General features: G+C 36.5%; 1 protein-coding gene across 4 annotated transcripts in view; it reads right to left on the bottom strand.

Annotated features, from left to right (window-relative positions):
* LOC106891209 (chromosome unknown open reading frame, human C5orf42) overlaps nt 1-20,554 on the bottom strand; it is a 67,748-nt gene that overhangs the window by 26,964 nt on the left and 20,230 nt on the right. For 2 of the 4 annotated variants that reach the window (XM_014947591.1, XM_014947594.1), the window contains 16 exons: nt 19,137-19,365; nt 18,777-18,910; nt 15,974-16,191; nt 15,494-15,658; nt 14,305-14,443; nt 13,821-13,930; nt 12,488-12,649; nt 12,220-12,328; nt 11,551-11,857; nt 10,172-11,105; nt 8,849-9,012; nt 7,932-8,068; nt 7,274-7,356; nt 3,799-3,878; nt 2,214-2,282; nt 494-686 (listed from right to left, as the gene is read on the bottom strand). In XM_014947591.1, coding sequence (XP_014803077.1) covers nt 494-686; nt 2,214-2,282; nt 3,799-3,878; nt 7,274-7,356; nt 7,932-8,068; nt 8,849-9,012; nt 10,172-11,105; nt 11,551-11,857; nt 12,220-12,328; nt 12,488-12,649; nt 13,821-13,930; nt 14,305-14,443; nt 15,494-15,658; nt 15,974-16,191; nt 18,777-18,910; nt 19,137-19,365 — 3,233 coding nt within the window. The remainder of the gene's footprint in view (nt 1-493; nt 687-2,213; nt 2,283-3,798; nt 3,879-7,273; nt 7,357-7,931; nt 8,069-8,848; nt 9,013-10,171; nt 11,106-11,550; nt 11,858-12,219; nt 12,329-12,487; nt 12,650-13,820; nt 13,931-14,304; nt 14,444-15,493; nt 15,659-15,973; nt 16,192-18,776; nt 18,911-19,136; nt 19,366-20,554) is intronic. The other 2 variants (XM_014947592.1, XM_014947593.1) reach the window with 2 other exon arrangements.

The raw sequence follows: 20,554 nt of genomic DNA, 5'->3' as shown, positions 1-20,554 counted from the left end.
CTGTTAATATAGCTGACAAAATAAATAACATCCCAAAGTTTCAATAATGATTCATCTGTATGATTGTTTACTGAACTTTCATTTAAGATACATAAAGGTTATGCCAAAGCAAGACAAAATCCTTCATGTTTTTGGTGCAGCTTGAGTAAATGTAAGGTCACATAAAACTGTCTCAAGATACTAAAAAAGTTAAATCCTAGTATAGCTGCAAAGTTATTACAGCTTCAGAATTTTTCCTGATCTATACTATTAGACGACATTGATTTACATAAACTAAACGACACTCAAACTTTTATTACTTTTTTTCTCATTTTCTTGAGGCAAAAACAAGAGTTTTAAGTCTAAAATAAGTCTTCACAGTAGTTTATGTGGAACTGGAAATCTCTCAAAAACAACCACACATAGAATACCTTTAAAACAGTAATTATCTCCATTGTTTTCAATAATACAGTTTGTATTGTAAATACTGTTGTCAATAATGAGATGCTCTCACCTGAACTAGCTTAAACATTTCATCTTGGAGCATCTGCCTAACAGTTTCTGATGGGTTTAGTTTCTCCTCTATAGGGACTTCTTCCTTGACTTCTTGTTTCTTTGCACAAATGGAAGCATCGGAGGCAACACTTGACATAGTTGACACGATGGTCTGAGAAGGCTGACCATCACTTAAAGAAATCTCTTCATTACTTAAAAAGAAAAAGAACAAAACTATGAAAAACATTCATAGTTCAGAATGACTATATCAAGTTTTCTTAGACCAATCTAGAAAATTTTAAAGATATCATCATTTTTCTAAAGCGTAATTAATAGGAAAAAAATTAATAATTAACACTGCACAATCTTTATTGAAGAGTATGTATGACATCTTTTTCCTAACAAACTGAATGTTAAAACAGTAGTAAAGATGCAAGTTCTATCTGATTTTTTAGTCACAAGGGTATCTGAAATGTTATCTTCACTAGAAATACAGGCAAAATACAGCAATTTGACAGAAAGAAGGCCTGGTAAGTCAGAAAACCAAACAGATGATGGAAAGTGGAGAAGGTCATAATTAGCTGAAATAGAGAGACATGAGATTCATTTTCACTTCAATAATTAAAGGTGACTTTATATATTTGGAATTAAAAATCAACAACAAGATTTCAGATCCAAACCAAAATAAATTTAAAATAACATTTATGAGATGATACAATATATTGAATTTTCTGAAAGAGCTAATTAGATCTTTTAGTAGGTAAAGGCCATTAAGTAGACAAAGTCCTTAAGTGAAGAAGAGAGGGTTAGGATTTACATTAAGTTATAAAGAAACTGAAGGACTTTACCTACATCAACAGAAATTGACCCAAAAGACAATTCTCTATTTAAGAAAACTTCTGACATGCTACAGGTACAGGCAAACTTCGGAGGACTTTTCACAACTGAACAGAATGGTCCCCAAGTATGTGAAGAAATAGAAGCACAAGGCAGTGGCTAATGAGTAATATGAAAAGGTTTTGGATATGACATAGGTGTGAAGGGGCACAGGAAATATTTTGGAAGACAATTAGAATCTGTAAGCATGGCCTGAAACCCGGAAAGTTTGAAAGAAGTTTTTTCTTTAAAAAGCTGACATGAAAAACTCAAGAAGGAAATGAGATTAGAGACACGTGAAAACGGAATCCAAAGGGACGCATAGTTCAGATCTTCCTCTAAACTGGAAAAACTCAGAGGACTGTTGTCAAAGTGAAAACCCAAGACTGACCCCGACCCCTTTCACAATTCCAACATCTACCTGTGTATAGAAATATTAGGTATATCTTTATATATATCTAGCAGTTTCTGTAGGACATACACATTTTAATAATTTTACAGAAATGTTAATATAAATTTATCATGTTATTGCCTACTTGTTTAATGTAACAATACATATTTTGTAGTAATATTACATAAGTATAATGATTCTGTCTGGAACCAGAAAACAAAAGTATCACTTCTTTTTAAATCTTGTAGCGTTGAATTAACACGTTTGATTCATGTGATATTCTGGGCAACACACAAGGATTAGAGCACAAAAAGGTTTCACGGAAGTCTACTTAGTACTACAGTTTGCAGGTACAATATACTATACTTGCAAAAGAGCTTCTAATCAAATCTACACATCGTGTTACTCCAGACTGAATTTTAACAGATACAGTCCATTTTTTATTATATAAACCATTACAGTTTTATCTTACCTGGGAACTTCTGCATCTTGTTCTAAAGAGAATGACTGAGAAATATTGCTAGCAACAACCTCCGCCATGCTATAAAGAAAGAAAAAATAGGTATTGTAAATAGTACAGTAATTTGTTACACTGTTTATTTTCATTTTAGATACATTTATATGCATATATGTGTACGTGTGTATATATATAGACCAATCTAAAACCTCCTGAAAAAGTATTTTAATTATTATGAGATAAAATACCTAAAAGTCACCTGATCAGAGCCATACTGATCTGCATTGCTTCAACTACTGCATTACACTGCAATTTCAGCCGACAAATATTGACATTCATGCTTTGTCTCCCTAGCGATTGGTGACCAACTCAAACAAATGCGCTGAAAAGGTTCTGGCTATTCAACATAAACAACAAACAAAACCCAGGTTGATCTGAGTTAGTGAAAGAAGTGAAAATCCAATTTAAGCAATACTGTTAATATCTTTACCATCTGCCTTCCTAAAAAAAGAAAAGCCAGTATTGTAAGAAATCCTGGAAGGCCATCTTCTGTGAAGTTACTTCTTTTTCTTGCAAAACAAAACCATATCAGTTTAAAATAGTAGAGGATTCTAAGTGTTTCTAAAAACAAGCCATTTGAAGGTTTTCAAAATGTTATATATATCTACAGGAGTATTTATTTATATGCCATCACAATTAATAAGATTTTCTAAATGTTAAGACATATTAAAGGACTGCGTATCAGAGGAAATGGTTTCATCACAAGAAATTTGGTGGATTAAAAAAGAAAGCTAATTGAAATAATAAAAATAGGTTGACATTTTTCTGTCATTAAAACAAATGAAAAAAATCACAAAAGACAAAGATTCCTCATGGCAAACAATGAACCTTACATTTACAGGATATACCTTCTTCCCTTGAAAAATTTCAGAGAAATCAAACTGAGCAGTAATGCATTAAAACATATGATGTCATAATGAGGTTCTGGGCTGTTTCTATAATTTTATATACATTATATTAAAAATGTAGAGATGTTTTAGAACATAATATTTTAAAAAATATCATAATGAAGTAAATTTCTTATGTTGTGCAAAATACCTCCCCCTCTCTTTCAGGAGCTAACAAGCTTATCACCCATACCCATTTTTTTCTCAACTTCTGCTTCCTAGACACCAATCTCTCCTGCTTGTACATTGTATAACAAATTAACTGCTAAAATTTCCCAGAAAAAGACTTCTCTGTTTGTATTTACTCTGAATATACTGCTTCTATTTCAGGCCTGGAGAATGAATTGTGTACCTGAAAACTTTTCCAATAATTATCTAGCCTTTTCCGAGAAATAAAATACACCTTCCCACAAACCATGCCCATTTTATTTGATCATTACTAAAATGACCACCCATCCACCCAACACTTTGTATATGTGAAATGTCTGTATGTGTGAAATAGCAAATGACTGAAAGTTTGTTTCAAACTGTTAGTTTGTTGCTATAAACAACAGCAAGAACCCATTGAGACTTCACTGGATATCATAATTAACAAAACTGCTTTAGATTTTTAAGGAAAGTTAAAAGAAATTAGAACAAGAAATGTCTCTCACGTATTCTGTTCAGCCTTTCCTTCCTCTGTTTCTTCTGCCTTTTGATCTTCCTGGGGACTACTGACATCTGAAATGACCTGCTGGAATACAAAAAGATGCATCTGAACTTGTAAATTTTTATATCCCTCTTCTGCTTCAATAAAGCATTATTCATAGGCTCACAGAACAGTCAGAGTTGGAAGAGACCTTAAAGATCATTGAGTTCCAACCCCCCTCCAATGGGAAGGGACACCCCCCACTAGACCAAGGTTGCTCAAAGCCCCATCCAGCCTCGTCTTGAACAGTTCCAGGGATGGCGTATCCACAACTTCTCTGGGCAACCTGTTCCAGTGTCTCACCACACTCACTGTAAAGTAAAGAATTTCTCTCTAGTATCTAATCTAAATCCCTCCTCTTCCAATTTAAAACCATCACCCCTCATCCTGTCACTACATTCCCTGATAAAGTGTCTGTCCCCATCTATACGTCTATATAGATGCTATAAGGTCTCCCCCGAGCCTTCTCCAGGCTGAACAACCCCAACTCTTTCAGTCTGTCTTCATAGCAGAGGTGCTCCAGCTCTCTAATTATTTTTGTGGCCCTCCGCTGGACCCATTCCAACAACTCCACGTCCAAGAATTTCTCTCTAGTATCTAATCTAAATCCCTCCTCTTCCAATTTAAAACCATCACCCCTCATCCTGTCACTACATTCCCTGATAAAGTGTCTGTCCCCATCTATACGTCTATATAGATGCTATAAGGTCTCCCCCGAGCCTTCTCCAGGCTGAACAACCCCAACTCTTTCAGTCTGTTTTCATAGCAGAGGTGCTCCAGCTCTCTAATTATTTTTGTGGCCCTCCGCTGGACCCATTCCAACAACTCCACGTCCTTTCTGTGTTGAGAACTCCAGAGCTGGACACAGTACTCCAGGTGGCATCTCATAAGAGCAGAGTGCAGGGGCAGAATCACCTTTCATGACCTGCTGGACACGCTTCTTTTGATGCAGCCCCGGATGCAGTTGGCTTTTGGGGCTGCCAGCACACACTTCCTCATCCTGTCACTACATTCCCTGATAAAGTGTCTGTCCCCATCTATACGTCTATATAGATGCTATAAGGTCTCCCCCGAGCCTTCTCCAGGCTGAACAACCCCAACTCTTTCAGTCTGTCTTCATAGCAGAGGTGCTCCAGCTCTCTAATTATTTTTGTGGCCCTCCGCTGGACCCATTCCAACAACTCCACGTCCTTTCTGTGTTGAGAACTCCAGAGCTGGACACAGTACTCCAGGTGGCATCTCATAAGAGCAGAGTGCAGGGGCAGAATCACCTTTCATGACCTGCTGGACACGCTTCTTTTGATGCAGCCCCGGATGCAGTTGGCTTTTGGGGCTGCCAGCACACACTTCCAGCTCATGTTGAGTTTCTCATCCATGAGCACCCCCATGTCCTTCTTCTCAGGGCTGCTCTCCAGTCGTTCTCCGTCCAGCCTGTATTTGTGCCTGGGATTGCAATGTCCCAGGTGGAGGACCCTGCACTTGGCCTGGTTGAACTTAATGAGCTTTGCATGGGCCCACCTCTCAAGCCTGTCCAGGTCCATCTGGATGGCATCTCTTCCCTCCAGCATGTCGACTGCTTCACATAGCTTGTTGTCATCAGCAATCTTGCTGAGGGTGCACTCTATCCCACTGTCTCTGTCTCCAACAAAGATGTTAAACAGCACTAGTCCCAGTACTGACCCCAGAGGAACACCACTCACCACTGGGTTCCACTTGGACATCGAGCCATTGACTTCAACCCTTTGAGTGCGGTCATCCAGCCAGTTCCTTATCCACCAAGTGGTCCATCCATCAAACCCATGACTTTGCAATTTTAAGACCAGGACATCATGTGGGATAGTGTCAAACACTTTGCATAAGTCCAGGTAGATAATGTCTGTTGCTCTGCCCTTGTCTACCAATGCTGTGGCAATATCGTAAAAGGCAACCAAATTTGTCAGGCATGATTTGCCCTTGGTGAAGCCATGCCGGCTGTCACCAATGACCTCATTTTCCACATGCCTTAGCAGTGATTCCTGGACTATCTGCTCCATGATCTTGCTGGGCACAGAGGTAAGACTGACTGGCCTGTAGTTCCCCGGCTCTTCCTTTTTTCCCCTCTTTGAAGATGGGGGTTATGTTTCCCCTTTTTCAGTCAGTGGGAACTTCATCAGACTGCCACAACTTCTCAAACGTAATGGAAAGCAGCTTACAACTTCATCCGTCAGCTCCCTCAGGACCCATGGACGGATTTCACCAGGTCCCATGGACTTATACACCTTCAGGTTCCCTAGATGGTCTTGAACCTGATCTTCTCCTACGATGGGTGGTTCTTCATTCTCATAGCCCCTGTTTTTGCCTTATGCGACTTGGGCAGTGTGGTTAGAGCCCTTATTTTATCAGCCTAATGCAAACATACTTTTTATTAAACAGCCACTTGAAAAATTCTGGCTAAAAAATTATAGAAAGCACATACTTATCGTATGACTGCTAGAGATCAGAAATAAGGAGATATCCTAATGATTCATTTGACCATCCTTCTTTTCAAGTCATTATTCCAGGTTTTTATTTTATAGTACGCTTAAAATATACTCCTGTAATCTCACACCCTTTAGGTAAAGATGAAAATGTGGAAACAGTCCTATTACACACAATCTATCTCACAAAATACCGAATCGAAACAAATGCAGGACTTTACACATGCCACAGATTCACTAGAAGATTCATTGTAGAGAATACTAGAGAACAGAACGCTAGGGAAATCCATTGTAGAACTGAAGCTCACAATACATCTGTTTCTAATCCCATTCATAACACTAAATTAAGAGTACTGGAGGGAAGTAAACTGATGGCATTGCATTTTACATTTCAGCATAACAGCCCTTAGACAATTTCAAAGAATGGAGACTTATGATCAAAGATGATGCATGAAAAAAAGAGGTAGATCAAGATTAAGTTTTCAGACAGGAGCAAAATTAACATCTTTCTATATTCAATTTAAAAACAAGCAAGCATGCAAACAAGTAGTAGAGTCTTTACTTAATCAGCCTGTGACAACTTCAGAGACAGCACACATTTTTAAAGAAAAAAAAAAGTTCTTAATACAGCTTTCTAGTATAATGAAATATACATAAAAATATGGTCCATTAACCAGAAGACCATCTGGTTGGTTTTTTTTAAATTTACATGTTTTGTATATATGTGTGCATACATAATCTTGTATATATTGATATAAAGTGTTATAAATTACATAATTTAATTTATATATGTAATTGTATATCTTTTATATATATGGGCATACACATATTTAGTTTTAGATACAATGAATCACTTTTCAAAAGTGTCGACAGTAGATCTCACTTTGCTGCTGTGTAATTACTTGTGACTTTAATTATTGGTTTAAGCAGGGAAAAAAAATAAATCACCAAGCCTAAATGCTTCTACCCAAGGTGGTAACTTGCCTTTTCTCTTTGATATTCTACAGACTTTATCTTGATAGAGCTACTGGAGGTCTTTCGAGTTTCATATGGCTCCTCAAAAAGCTCTACAAAATAAACACAATTACTCTAAATCACAAAACTACATGACATTGAACACTGCTATGTGATTTCAGTCAACTGGTCACATCAGTCCGCTTTTTCCCTAGCAAGGACAAAGAAGCTGAGAGATGTCTCAAAAAATTAAAAATTTGTGTTATTACTGGTGATGATGCAAGCAACTGAAGAAAAAACAAACCCCTATTTTCATGGTAGAAATATAATAAATTTAACTTATGCATACTCAGCTCCTACAATTTCCAAATTGTATTTTACACAGTTGTGCATGAATATTTTTGGAATGAAAGTAAATGAGAGAATTAAATAGGTTAATATACATTGTCCTACCTCTATTGCAAAAAGAAGTTAATAAACGAAAAACTCATCAGTAAGTCTTGAGAAAGCAACTGTATAAAATTTAGTTATAATATAAGCCAGATACAATAATATTTTCCCTAGAAAAGTGAAAACTTATTTCCATTTTTTAATTAAATAAACACAGGCATATATAATCCTATTCAGGCAAAACTCCTACTGTTCTGTAAGTCAGGCCATATTAAAAGGATATACCATAAAAACAAACCTTCTCTTTCTGATGTTACATCTAGCTCCTCCTGAGCAAATGATCCCACTTCATTAAGATCTTCAGTCATATGAGGTGCAGAATTATTCCCATTATTAATTTTCTTCTTATCAAAATATTTTGACTTTGTAGACATTCTAGTAATTGGAATTATAAAATGTAATTAGAAATAGAAATAATACAAGCATCTGACATATTTTAAGTATACTGTTCCTCTTGGATTGCAGGCTGGTGCATAACTGTAAAATAAACACTGCTGTGATGTAATTAATGTTCATATACATTTTCTCTCTCAATTTCACTTTAAAAAATTCTTATCAGAGAAGACACACAATTATGTCTCAGAACCAAAGATCTTTTGTTTCTTTAGTGGACCAAAAGATGAAGAGAAATGTCTCAAAGGACTTCAGGTTAAGGAATCTCCACCTTCAGAACTGTGTAAAATATTAACAAAGAAAATATTTACTGTCTTTTCTATCTATTTTTCTGACATGCACACATATGAACATAGCTAGACTACAGATCCAGGGAAAAATAAACAAATATTGTGAACTCCCATCTCAACACAAAGAAAATTTCACTAAAGAGAGTGGAATTTACCTGATTTTTTTTTTTTAAAAAAAGGTATGAATTATATCAGAAATGTAGATTCCATTTCCACATCACTAAGTTTATAAACAACTATGAACAATGCACTTCACATGCACCAGCTACATTGTTTTCTACCAAGAGTTACATCTGCTGATGGAGAGTATTTAATCTCTTTATGCAGCTTTAAACAATGTTCATGGTTTGCACTGAAAATTAAACATACATATAACACATAATAACAGCAGAAGTCTTCATACTGACATGCTGCTTAGCTGAGGAATTACGATCAACTAGACTTCCTAGGTTAAAAAAAATAAATAAATTACCCCAAACCAGTTTCACAAAGATCATCATAGGCTTGTACACTCTGGACATCAAGAGGAGCACTAGCCAGTATGGAAGAGCCTTCATCCATACTACTTTCTTTCTCTGTCTTAGACTGGTCTTCTGATAGAGATGCATATTCTTTCAGATACTGATTTTCCAGACTCTATTAATAATGAAAATTCACTAGTTAAAAAAAAGATACCTGATACTTTAAAAAAAAAAAGCAACCAAACAACGATTTCATATAGTATGTTTATGCTTAACTTCTGTATTACAGAGCTGTGAAATTCTAGATTCACAGTTGCCTGTGCAATCTGAGTTTTGCCCCTTTTTGCATTAAGTGGTCTTTGAATTATCCAAGGGAAACATAAGAAAGAAGAGAGATTTGTCAGTGTCAATTGAGTGTCAATTGTCAAAGACACTATGAGACAATTAAATATACTCTATACAAAGATATACAATCAGATTTGTCCTTCATCACGCGCAATACAAACTCTAAAATTAAGACTGAAGAAAGTATCCGAGGCCAAAAGCCATACATAATCAGGAAGTTAGATGCATGCACAAAACTTTGGCAGTAAGTTGTAAATAAAATTCAGGTGGCACTTCCCAGAACACAGAAAATAAAAACCAAAACCAAGAAAAAATCTTTTTTGATTTGAGACAAAAACTTCCACAACACTTTCCCCTCAAAGCTTTTCACATAGCCTTAAAAGAGGATAAGTGATCCAATTGTCCCTAAACATAAAATAAAACAATACTCATCAGGTTCTTCCAGCAAATCTCTTCTTTTATATTAAAAACATTTTCCAACTCACTCTATGTAAGTGTTAGACAGAAATTAAAAATTCATTTTTCACTGATCTTTATAGTTTAAGTACTCCAGTCAGACTGTATCTGCACTGTCCTGAAACACAAGTTAATCTAAATTCAGGTCTCCCTAGAGAAACTATTTTTTAATTCTTTTCCTTGCTTTTCTGTACTCTATCTCCAATACTAGGTTTCTTCAAATATGATGTCTAAAACCAGACACAATGGCCAAACTTGTAGGAATTTGCTCAAATAACACAGTATCTAGATAAATGAATTAGGTTTTAAAAAGGACTTCCAAAGAGAACTTTAAATTCCAACCAAAGTCTTCCTGCAGACAGAATTCCAGTATTCCTGGAATGTTTTTCTTCTCCTGGTAGCCCTTAAAGGAAAGGCTATTACTCAAGGTTTTACTGAGAACAGAAATATGAGACAAAAGATGTGTGTTGTTTTCTTTGCTGACATAACTAACTCATACATTTCACTGACACTTACCCCATCCTCTTTCTTACCTTAAATGTTATACTCTTTGCTTGAGATCCATCTCTGTATAACTGTTCTAACAGCCACAAAGAAGTAAGGACAGCAGCTGATGATGTTTTCACATGTATCATTGGGAGAATCTCTTCTAAGGAATCTTGTTTATTGGAACCACAGAGCAGTCTTTTATCAGACCATCTGATCATCCACTCAAGCAATTTTGCAATATTGCTTAACTTACCCATTAATTCTATAGCTAGTTCTTCTCCTGGTACAATATCAACTATATCAACAGTTTTATAAATGTATTTAGAAGTTGCCTGAGTTTGCAGGCTAGAGAATGTTTGGTTAGGAAACATCTGGCTTGCTGGTGCAACAGTGACTCCTTGATTGTCACTGTGGGCTCTGTAAATTGATTTGTGCTTTAAACCAAATAATCCTTCATTATGTCCTTTCATTGGGTTATGCACAGAAGGTCCTGTTGTCTGGACAATGGACTGTAACATGGATGGATTTTCCAAAACATTTTGGTTTTCATTATAAACTGACACTGTTTCAGGATTACAAGATGCCAGCGTGACAGTATAGCAAGACCCTGCCCTAAACACACTTTGGCTTCTAGCTTTGCCTTGTCGACGTTTTAGTGTTGTATGAACATCAAAAAAGAGAGAGTTTAATTCACGCTCTTGAAGAAGTCCAGAAAAGCTAGTAAGAAATGGAATTCCAGGGTCACTGTACTTTATCAGGTCTCTCTCAAGAATATAACTCAAAAAGAGTTCTAAGAAATTAATATATTCATCATCATCACGTTCAAATTCCCATGCACCAACTATAGGCAAGTTATATTGGTTATGTGTGTCTTTTCTGTGTACTTTGTCTTTATGTTTTGTTTTCCAGTTAAGAGCTTCTATCTTGGTCATGGTATTTCTGCTACTTCTTTCTCCTTGTCTCTGCTGTTCATTATCCCTGTAAGACAACAAACGTAAGTATTGATAATGACAAAATCCATCTTAAGAATTATATGAAAAAAAAAGTAAATGCAACATTAATTCCTTTTCTTTCTCTGTTGTTGCAAACAGGAAACTAACAAATTCACATTAATACAATGTTAAGGTGGCAAATTAATAAAATGCAAAATCCATAGTTTTTACATAGACAGCAACTCAGCAGTAACACACATGAACATGGTCATACCTGATAATAAATACACACTTCAATAACATATTAGTCACATAGTAACTGATACAACATTAACATTTGTAAGATTTGGTAAATTTGCAATTCTTCATTTGATAAATTACCCAAAGTTACAATGATCCTGTTTGGTGAAAAAATTACTTAAACATTACTAGACTTTTTTTTTTTTTTTTAATTTACACGGAAAGGTTTCTGCTGCCATTTTTTTCCATACCTTTGGAGTGAAGGTGTTTGAGCTCTCGTTTCTTCAGTAAATAAAGCATCAGAAAGTGTATCTGCTGTGTCAGCATCACTATATACCTGAGCATTCTCAAGATCAGTAAGTGTGCTTCTGCTCAGACTAGTGCCTAACGAGAATCTGTCAAAACAGTGTTCCTCATCATCTGCTGCTCCCTCCTCTGCTGGCTCCCAAATATTAATTTCTATAGGGCCTATATTTCTTATCACACGTCTCAAGGCCTTCATTCTCACTTTTTCAGTTGCCTGTATAACAACAGACATCATTTCTTCACTTTCAGGACCTATCAAAAGAAAGAAAACCAAGAGATTTTAAATGCAAACTTCTCAGTTTTCAGTTATTCTCTCAAGCTGGAACATGAATGAACATGGAATCATCTAATTATTGCCATTTAGTAATACAGACAGAAACTGCAATAAAGCGAAGAAATACTATCACCTTCAAGTCATGATATTCTGTTATTGGTACAGACACACCAGAAAGAAAATACAGAATTTGCCACAAGACTCTCTCAAAGTCGTCTAACTAAATACTACAACAATTGTTTTACACAGGGTATGAAAGAAGGTATCATCACACGTTAATTAATACATAGGGTAAAAAAGAAAGCTAATTTAATATTTCCTGAAGAAGGATGCATGTTACCTTTAACAACACTGTCTCTGAGTCGCTGCTGAAGTCCATTATATTTATCTCTTAGTGGAACCCTTATATCTTCAGGATTAGGAAACGCTTTTACGAAAATGTCTGCCACCTGCACAAAATAAAGTATTGTTTCAAGTAGCTAACACACAGTAAGGTATAATTTCCAACAGAACTTATGCCTCTAGAAAGTCTAACAAGTAGTTTTAGAAGGAGAAGAAACATTTGTGATAACCTCTACTGCTTATGTTCTAGCTTTAGTGTCTTTTACCTTTTTCACCGGTGGCAATTCTCCAAGCAGACTCAAAATTACATCTTGAACTAATTCTTCAATATTCATGAACCTGCAGAAAGGAAGCATTCGGCAAGCCCACTCCACTGCATTCAGACAATGCTCAACTACGGAGGCATCATATTTATTCTTCTTCAGATCCTGAAAAAACAACCTTGCTATAGAAACATTAATTGGTATGAACAATATATTTCAGCTAAATTATTCATATATTGCAAATTGTAATGATTCTTCCCTGGCCAACAGAAAATAAAAATATCTAACTTAACTGCCAAACAGAGAAATATACAATGCTAGGGGACAAATCAAGGGTATAAAGGACCATAACTTATATTTAAAAATAAAGGAGCTTTTTTTTAAACCAGCTTAGGCAATAATTCCATTAACAATCTGCTGAAGAGTCTGTTTGCAGTCATTTAGACTAAAACCTGTGGGTTTAACTAAAGTGGCTGTAACTGATTAAATATACTGAATTACCAAGTGAAGTAGTAATTTTACTGTGGCTTAAGGTGATCAAAAATTCTTTCTTGGGTGCGAGATACTTAAGCCAGCCAACAGGCTTTTAAGATGGAGTAGTTAATTTTGAAATAATCAGTGATGTCTACCTTATTTGCCACTATTGCACAAAGCACAGAAAAACTAGAGAGGCATCCTGTTTATTTGAAGCTTGATTTTTCCACTGAAGAGAAATTTTGGACTTGTTTTAGAAAGGAAGCAACCTTTGCTAAGGACAGCTGAGTTGCTAGACTAGACAGAACAGAAATCATCATCTGTAGTGCCACAGAATATATGACAAATATCATGCTAGTAGTTTCTGTCTCTCTCTTCCTTGACCTCTGACACTAACTGATGAGGGTATAAGTAAAAAACACATGACTAAATTTTAATATTTTTCATTATTCTTTCTGAAAACCACCTATAATTAATGCATGAAAAAACATTTCTTGGTGTGTTAAGTATATATTGGTCAGAAAACACCCCAAAATATCTTAATCTAATGAAAAAAGTAGTAAATATTTAGGTAGATGAGAAATGTAGAAACTATTGCTCTTCTGGCAGTATCTCTTCAATTATCTTAGTTAAACACCAAGCAAAAGCCCAATATAAATGCTATTAGAAAGATGTAGCTCACATGGACAGCACTATCCTGTAGCATCAAAAACTTACTGCACACTATTGCACTGTGATAATTTTTTCCTATTAAGCAAATAAAAGTTCTCATAGAAATACACAGTGGACCTTTAGAATTTTTCTTACAGCTTTATGCAATTAAAGCATACCATAATAATAACTATATTAGTAATACAATTACCTTATGATTGTTAATATTTTCCCTTGCAGTTTGGTAGCGCCTACAGCTGTCAGATAATCTTTCACGAACATGAAGCATCCAAAACAACGCACATAGCTCTCTGAACCAACCTATGACACAAACATGCAATAAGACGTTTTGAAAATTTTAGCTAGAAGAAAGGAATCAAAATTATCTTAACAGTAGTTAAAGAAAAAATGTATTCAACAGTGTTTTCAATAGTGCTCTGCAGTCCCACTGCAATCCCACTTATAAGTGTTCACATTCTTTCACACCTGTCAGATCCATAAGACAAAGAACAATCCAGAACAGCAACTTTCAGATTAAGAGTTTTGATAACCAACATAAAAGCTGGAAAATGAATGTGTTTCTGCACACATTGCAGTATACTATTACAAGCTAATAAGAGTTTCTCTGCACCTGTGGATTCTCACTTGTGTTCTTTTTTCCAGCTTTATATTATTCTACTTTATTGCATACAGACCTAAAATTTTACAGATGATATCATCAAACTGATGGTCTCCAGAAGATGTACATCTATAGAAAACAGTGTGGAAATTGGAGTAACGAAGCAAAGTCTCTGGGAATGGCCTCAGTGAAGGAAGAGATCCTTTCATTCGAATCTATAGATGGTAAAAATAAATAAATAAATAATATATCAAAATGGAAATAAAAATCAGTTAAGGCTTTGTATGTATCACTACTAAATGTACAGCCTTTCAGCTATTAGCAGAATACTGCCAAAATCAGTAAAGTTTCCATTTTCTTCACATCAGTATTATGAAAATTCATTTAAAGGAATATGTTTAGTGTGAGCTGTCACATAAAAAATGCTTTTGCTTGTATGGTACTATTACCATGAAATACAAGTGCAACAAATTATAAGAAGAGATAAGATTATAATTAGGAAATCAGTTTAATCCAACGCAGCCCAGGCTGCTGTCTACCAAGGCAGACTACTTTTCCCTCTAGTTTCAGTTGGTACTTCTGATGATCTTTCTGTGCCAGAATTAAACTGACCATGCAATGAGCAAAACAAAGGAAATACTTGTCAGTCAGACCAGTTCCTGATCTGGACCACTGAATGAAAGCTGATGCAGGGGCATTGAGGGAAGGCAGTCACACGCGCCTTGTTCTATAGCAAGTCAACCTTCTTTAGGTGGCTGACTAACAGTGATCTAAGAAAAGCCTGAGTTTTCACAAAAATTTTTAATCAATACATTCCAAGCTTGGTTCTGTGCAAACAAAGGGCACATGAGTAGAATGAGATCTTACAAGTCCTGTGCGCTGTGCACTAAGATGATCACCTTACTGGCAGTTAGTATCATGTTCTCTGTTATATATTCAACTCTAAGTGATCCAGAACACACTTCATTTAACAGCTATAACTCCCAATTAAGATCACCTTATTTCTTTCAAATGGAGAAATGAGATTGCATGTTACGAAGTGAGTAGAGAAACATACATAAAAGAGAACATTTTATGAAGTAGATATCCTGTATCTTTAAGTTCTGGTTTCCTAGAAGAACCACACATGGAGTGTAAAGCTAGGAGACATATAAAAAACGTGAGATAAAAGTCCAGATGAGACCGAATGCTTCTGCAATGCAATTTCAAGCTTGTCAGTCATATTTACAACTGATTAAAGAAAACCCCACAAGTTAAATGCTTACTTTTTGCATAACTTTTCTTGTCCGCTTCAGTTGTGCAATATACCACTGTGCTGCAGGGCAGGAACAACGAGCAGCCCGGAACAGCAAGATAATTCGCTGAAGAACTCCTGACACTTTGTGACGACTTTCTCTCTCAATTTTCAAAAGAATGTCATTGCAGTCTTCCTGAAAAATGCAAATTCCAAGACAAAAACAAGCCCACATATTAGAAAGGACAAATGCGATACAGAACCCGACCTAAATGTTTTTTCTGCTCCTAAAAATATTTCCCTTCTTCTTCAGAGAATAGAACTTCTACAGAACAAACAGAGGCACACACACTTTCTTATCACTATGGCACTACTTAAGTAAATGAAGGAACGTGGAAAAAAAAAAGAAAGACAGAAAAATGAGCTGAGAGAAACCAGAATGAAGATCTCATGATTATTTCATAAATACATTCCGACAAAACCGCAAGAAACTTATGTCGTGCACACTAACCTCACTGAGAGAAGCTGGCTGAGGGCAGTATAATGGTGGTGCTGGAAGATAAAGCCCATCTGGAACTAAACCATACAATTTTCTGCAAAGATCCTTGGCAGAATCCATCAAAAGCTGAAATGTCTCTGAGAGAATATCAGCATCTGCCATAACAGCTGCTTTCAGTAGTTCCTGTATCGAACTATAAAGAACACTTGCATCCTCCTCTTCAATGGGGTCTATAAAATATTAAGCACAGAAACTAATAAATTAATTGACTCAATTAATTTATGGCTTTCATTCTGAAATCATAAGGTTGTGTTCTCAGAATTTGCATTTGTTTATTACAATGTATACATTGCATCTACTTGCCTTAAGATAAGGTCTCTCGCATTTGAAAACAGTATTTAATTATTAATTTCAGTTTTTGCAACATTAAGGAGAAAGCTATTGTCTTTCTAGATAGAGAACTGAACTTTTCAGCCATGCATTTGCTTGGCATAAAATTCTGGCAAATCATTCTCACTGAGCAAGCATAAACTAGGTATACTATTAACAATGACTGTAACAACTCTTTTATCAGTGAGTATGATGATCAAGAAAAGCGAAATGTGTTTGTTTGATCTCTTTTACATATGATGACGCTATTTATTCATCTCCTAGAAGTAGCAGGACCTTTAACATACATCACTAGTTGGTTCCTGAAATTCGCATAATATTATACTGCTTTACTTCCATTTCTACTCCTGCTTGTCTTGAAATATGTGCTTCCCAATCTTTCTGCCTACTATCTTTTCTATCCTACTTACAGGTTATTACATACAGCACATGTATGTGTGTGCGTCTGAAATAAAATCCTGGGAAATGGGTACAAAGAAGAATCTACACATATAGCTTAATTAACATCCACCTGCTAAAGGGAACTTGAGATGTGTTTCCAAATACACAGAAAGACAGCAAGGAATAGAGATCATGCTGGTAAACTTTCTGTAAAACGTAAACAAGGACAGGTTGATCTAGATAATTGGGGAATTTCGGCCATAAAGTATTAAGTTAGATAATGTGACAAAAAGCTTGTATACACACATACAGTGGAGCACAGACACAATAGCAAGTGGGGGAACCTAAATAACACCTTGACCCACCTACTCACAGTAGAAAAATCAGCCCATAAGAGGCTCACCTCCACAAGCCCAGAGATGCACAACAGCAAATTATGTATTCAGAGAAACAGACACACAGTGTCCAGGTATGAAATCCATCAAGATGAGCCAATAAGAGTGGCTCTCTTCAGTATCTTTTTGCTTAAGAGGGGTTACCGTCAAGAAGGATAGGACATACTATAGGATGCAGGGGAAGAGCTTTCTGGGATAGCACAGGGGTTATTGTGGGATCTTTAGGAAAAAAAACAAAGGTATGGCATGGAATTGCGGCAGCCTCACCTCTGTTGTGCTCTGTCAGCACATCTGTTCACCTAGGTGAGGGACTCTTTATTCTGTGTATAGGATTTTAAATGCCAGCAACTGGAGCAGCACCACAGCTCAGAAAGCCTTTGTCTGGGATGCCAGCAACTTCAGAGACTGGAAGTCAGTCAAACCTAGTGCCAGCAACTGGAGTGGGGACCACAGGTCTGAGTGCCCCTGTATCTATAGGGCCAGCAACTGGAGCAAGTGAGGCTACGTAAGTGAATGTGAGTGCTAGCAAGCATCAAGTCAGAGTGATAGGGGCTTGTGTGTCGCACTCTTGAAACAGTAAGACCACAGAATCGGCAGTAAGTAGAAGCACCAGCAAAGACCTAGCCAACTGCTGGAGAAACAACTGGGAGACCTGTTTGTATGTCTGCATGTCTCTAAGGACAAGACAAAGGGATTTAAATACTGAAGAGACCAAGCCAGTCATGACCACCTTGCCAGAAAGACAGTGTGCACACAGGTATGCGTGTCTCTAAGGATGAGGGACCTGGAAAGACTGAGGCTCCCCGAGCAGCTAGCTAGTCAATGGACTGTATATTCATTCACTGCCAGCTGCTGTGGGAATGCATGAATGGTATGTGCACTGGGGGAAAGGGGAGATCCATGGTGTGGGTCTGCACCAGAAAAGCAGAGCGGAGCTGGGGCTTTGGGGGCATGTATATGCAGATGCCAGCAACTTGGGAGGCTCAGCTACTGGGTCTGAGCCACACATACAGGTATATATAGGCAGACCTTCATCCTGACCAGCAAGGGAGGGAAACAGAATGGGATTGTTGGTACTGTTTGTGCAAGTGTTGAGCATGTCTGTAGGTGTTGATCTGTGTGTCCAGCTGTATACGCTACATCTGTATGTGCCTAATAGGAATGTATTCTCAGCTTTGCTGGCTGTTGGACTTACAGGGACAGAGCTCTCAGGGTATGAGACACCACCCCTTCCCCCTTTAACAGAAAGGAAAGGCAAACATTAAACACCATAATGTAACTAATTTTAAGTATGACAATACCCTGTTGTTAACACATTTACATTTGTTTCAGGGTATTTTTTTTATTTTAATGAATCTTCAGTTTTCTTCCAAACTGAACTTAGTATCAAGTATAGTCAAATAAGATTTTGGCTGATATGCATGAAGACGACATGATTGATAATAGAGTCCTTTTTTGAAAGTATCAAAGTCAAAACACAAACCTTTGTAAAATTAATGTATTTGAATACATTATAAAATTAATGCAAACACTGGAGAGGATGAGGTAATTGTTTCTTTTTAATACAGTGTATTCAAAAAACCAAAACAAAATATGCAGTGAAAAAACAACATGAAAAATAAACACAATTATTTATAATTTTTATGTACCTGTAAACTGCTTGTATTTAATAGTTCCTGATGTTTCAGAAGTAACTGGCTGTCCTAACAAAGCTTGTAACTTTTCCTGAAAAGTCTGCATTGGTGATAAGCTTAATGGCAGGGGCCGCTCTGTCTTTTTCAGTCTGAAAGTATAACAAGAAACTGTTCATAAATAACAAAACCCACAGATAATCTAATGAAGCTCTGTTAAATTAGTATTTAAGACAAAATAACTAATCTTGACATGTTAGGTCCTACACCTACTAGGAGTCTGGGAATATGAATTTCTGAGGCAAAAGATATGTCTTGCTACAATATACTTCATGCAAACATTAATAAAAAATATACTAATTCCAAGCTCAAATTTACCTTGAGAATTCATCAGAGTTCTGACAATACAGCTGGTAGGCCACACCAATTGAAACAGACAGTTTCCAGTCCCCAAGTCTGCGTGTTAACCACACAGCCTCTGGAATGAGTCCACCAACGAAGAACAAATCAAGAGCATATTCAACTGTCCACACAGATGAAAGGTTCTGGTCCCTGACAGCTTTGGTAACCAAACAGTGTTGCAGTGGAATAATACGAGGAGATAAGTCTGTGACACAAAAAACACATTTGAAAGTTTAACTAAATGTGTATGCTATCAGATCTAGAATTCACATGTTCACATTGCTTTTTGGATTCATTCCAGTGTACAATTTACAATTGCTCTTTACTTTTTTAGAGGGTTTATCTGCAGGAGGCAGATGCAGCTCATGTAATGATACAATAGTGAGGTCGGTGTCAGCTATTTTTCTGCTTAATAATGCAGGATATGCAAGCACGTGCAAAACTTGTGTTTTATTCTTTCAAGATTTAATCACACTGATGGAACATTTGCAAGTATGCTACATATGCTTAGGATATTCCAGCAGACATACCTGAGATAAATTGAAATTGAGAGTCTTCCTACTGTACCCATGTACATTGTACTCAATGTGCTGCTTATTGCAGAAGACAGAAAGCTACAATGTGTTCTCAAGAAAGAATAGTACATTATTTCAAGAGAGTGTATCAAGACAAACTGACAACAAACTTAGTATCTCCTTGTTTCTTGAAGTTTAGATCTGGTTTCCAATGGTATACTTCCTAGCTTTCCCGCAGAGGTGATCAACATTAACTCTAAGGAATTATTTGCTTCTCTCACAGTTTCTGTTTACTGTTGAGGCAATGACATATTTAGGGAAATATTCACACAAATCCAGCTTGTGCAACACATTTTTTCCAAGATTGTCTTACCACGTTACATGGATCTTTGACTAATGCAAGTATTAAAATCAAGGTCTTATTTTGTAGGTTCTACCTGGAAAGTTGCCCATTAAAGCATCCAAAAGGCCATGAAAAATATATACCAGTGTATATTGTAGTACAAAAATATATAGCCAATGTATTCAAACACACTGCAGAAAATCTAATCAATCAAAATAAGTTAATGTTGTACAGAAATACAGATGATAGGACAAGGGCTAACGGCTTCAAGTTGCGCCAGGGGAAGTTCAGGTTGGATATTAGGAAACATTTCTTTACTGAAAGGGTTATCCAGCATTGGAATGGGCTGCCCAGGGAGGTGGTGGAGTCACCATCCCTGGAGGTATTTAAGAAACGTGTAGACATGGTTCTTCAGGGCATGCTCTAGTGCCCAAGATTACTGGTTTGTGGTGGGGTGCTGTGTGGGTGGGTGATGGTTTTTTGGTTGGAGGTTGTTGTGTGTTTAGGTGGTGGGAGCTGGTGTTGTTTGTTTGGTG

The sequence above is a fragment of the Calidris pugnax genome, unplaced genomic scaffold (genome assembly GCF_001431845.1).
Source record: "Calidris pugnax isolate Ruff unplaced genomic scaffold, ASM143184v1 scaffold156, whole genome shotgun sequence".
NCBI lineage: Eukaryota > Metazoa > Chordata > Aves > Charadriiformes > Scolopacidae > Calidris > Calidris pugnax.
Note: the sequence above shows the minus strand (reverse complement) of the source record. Positions and strands in the feature narration are given on the sequence as shown.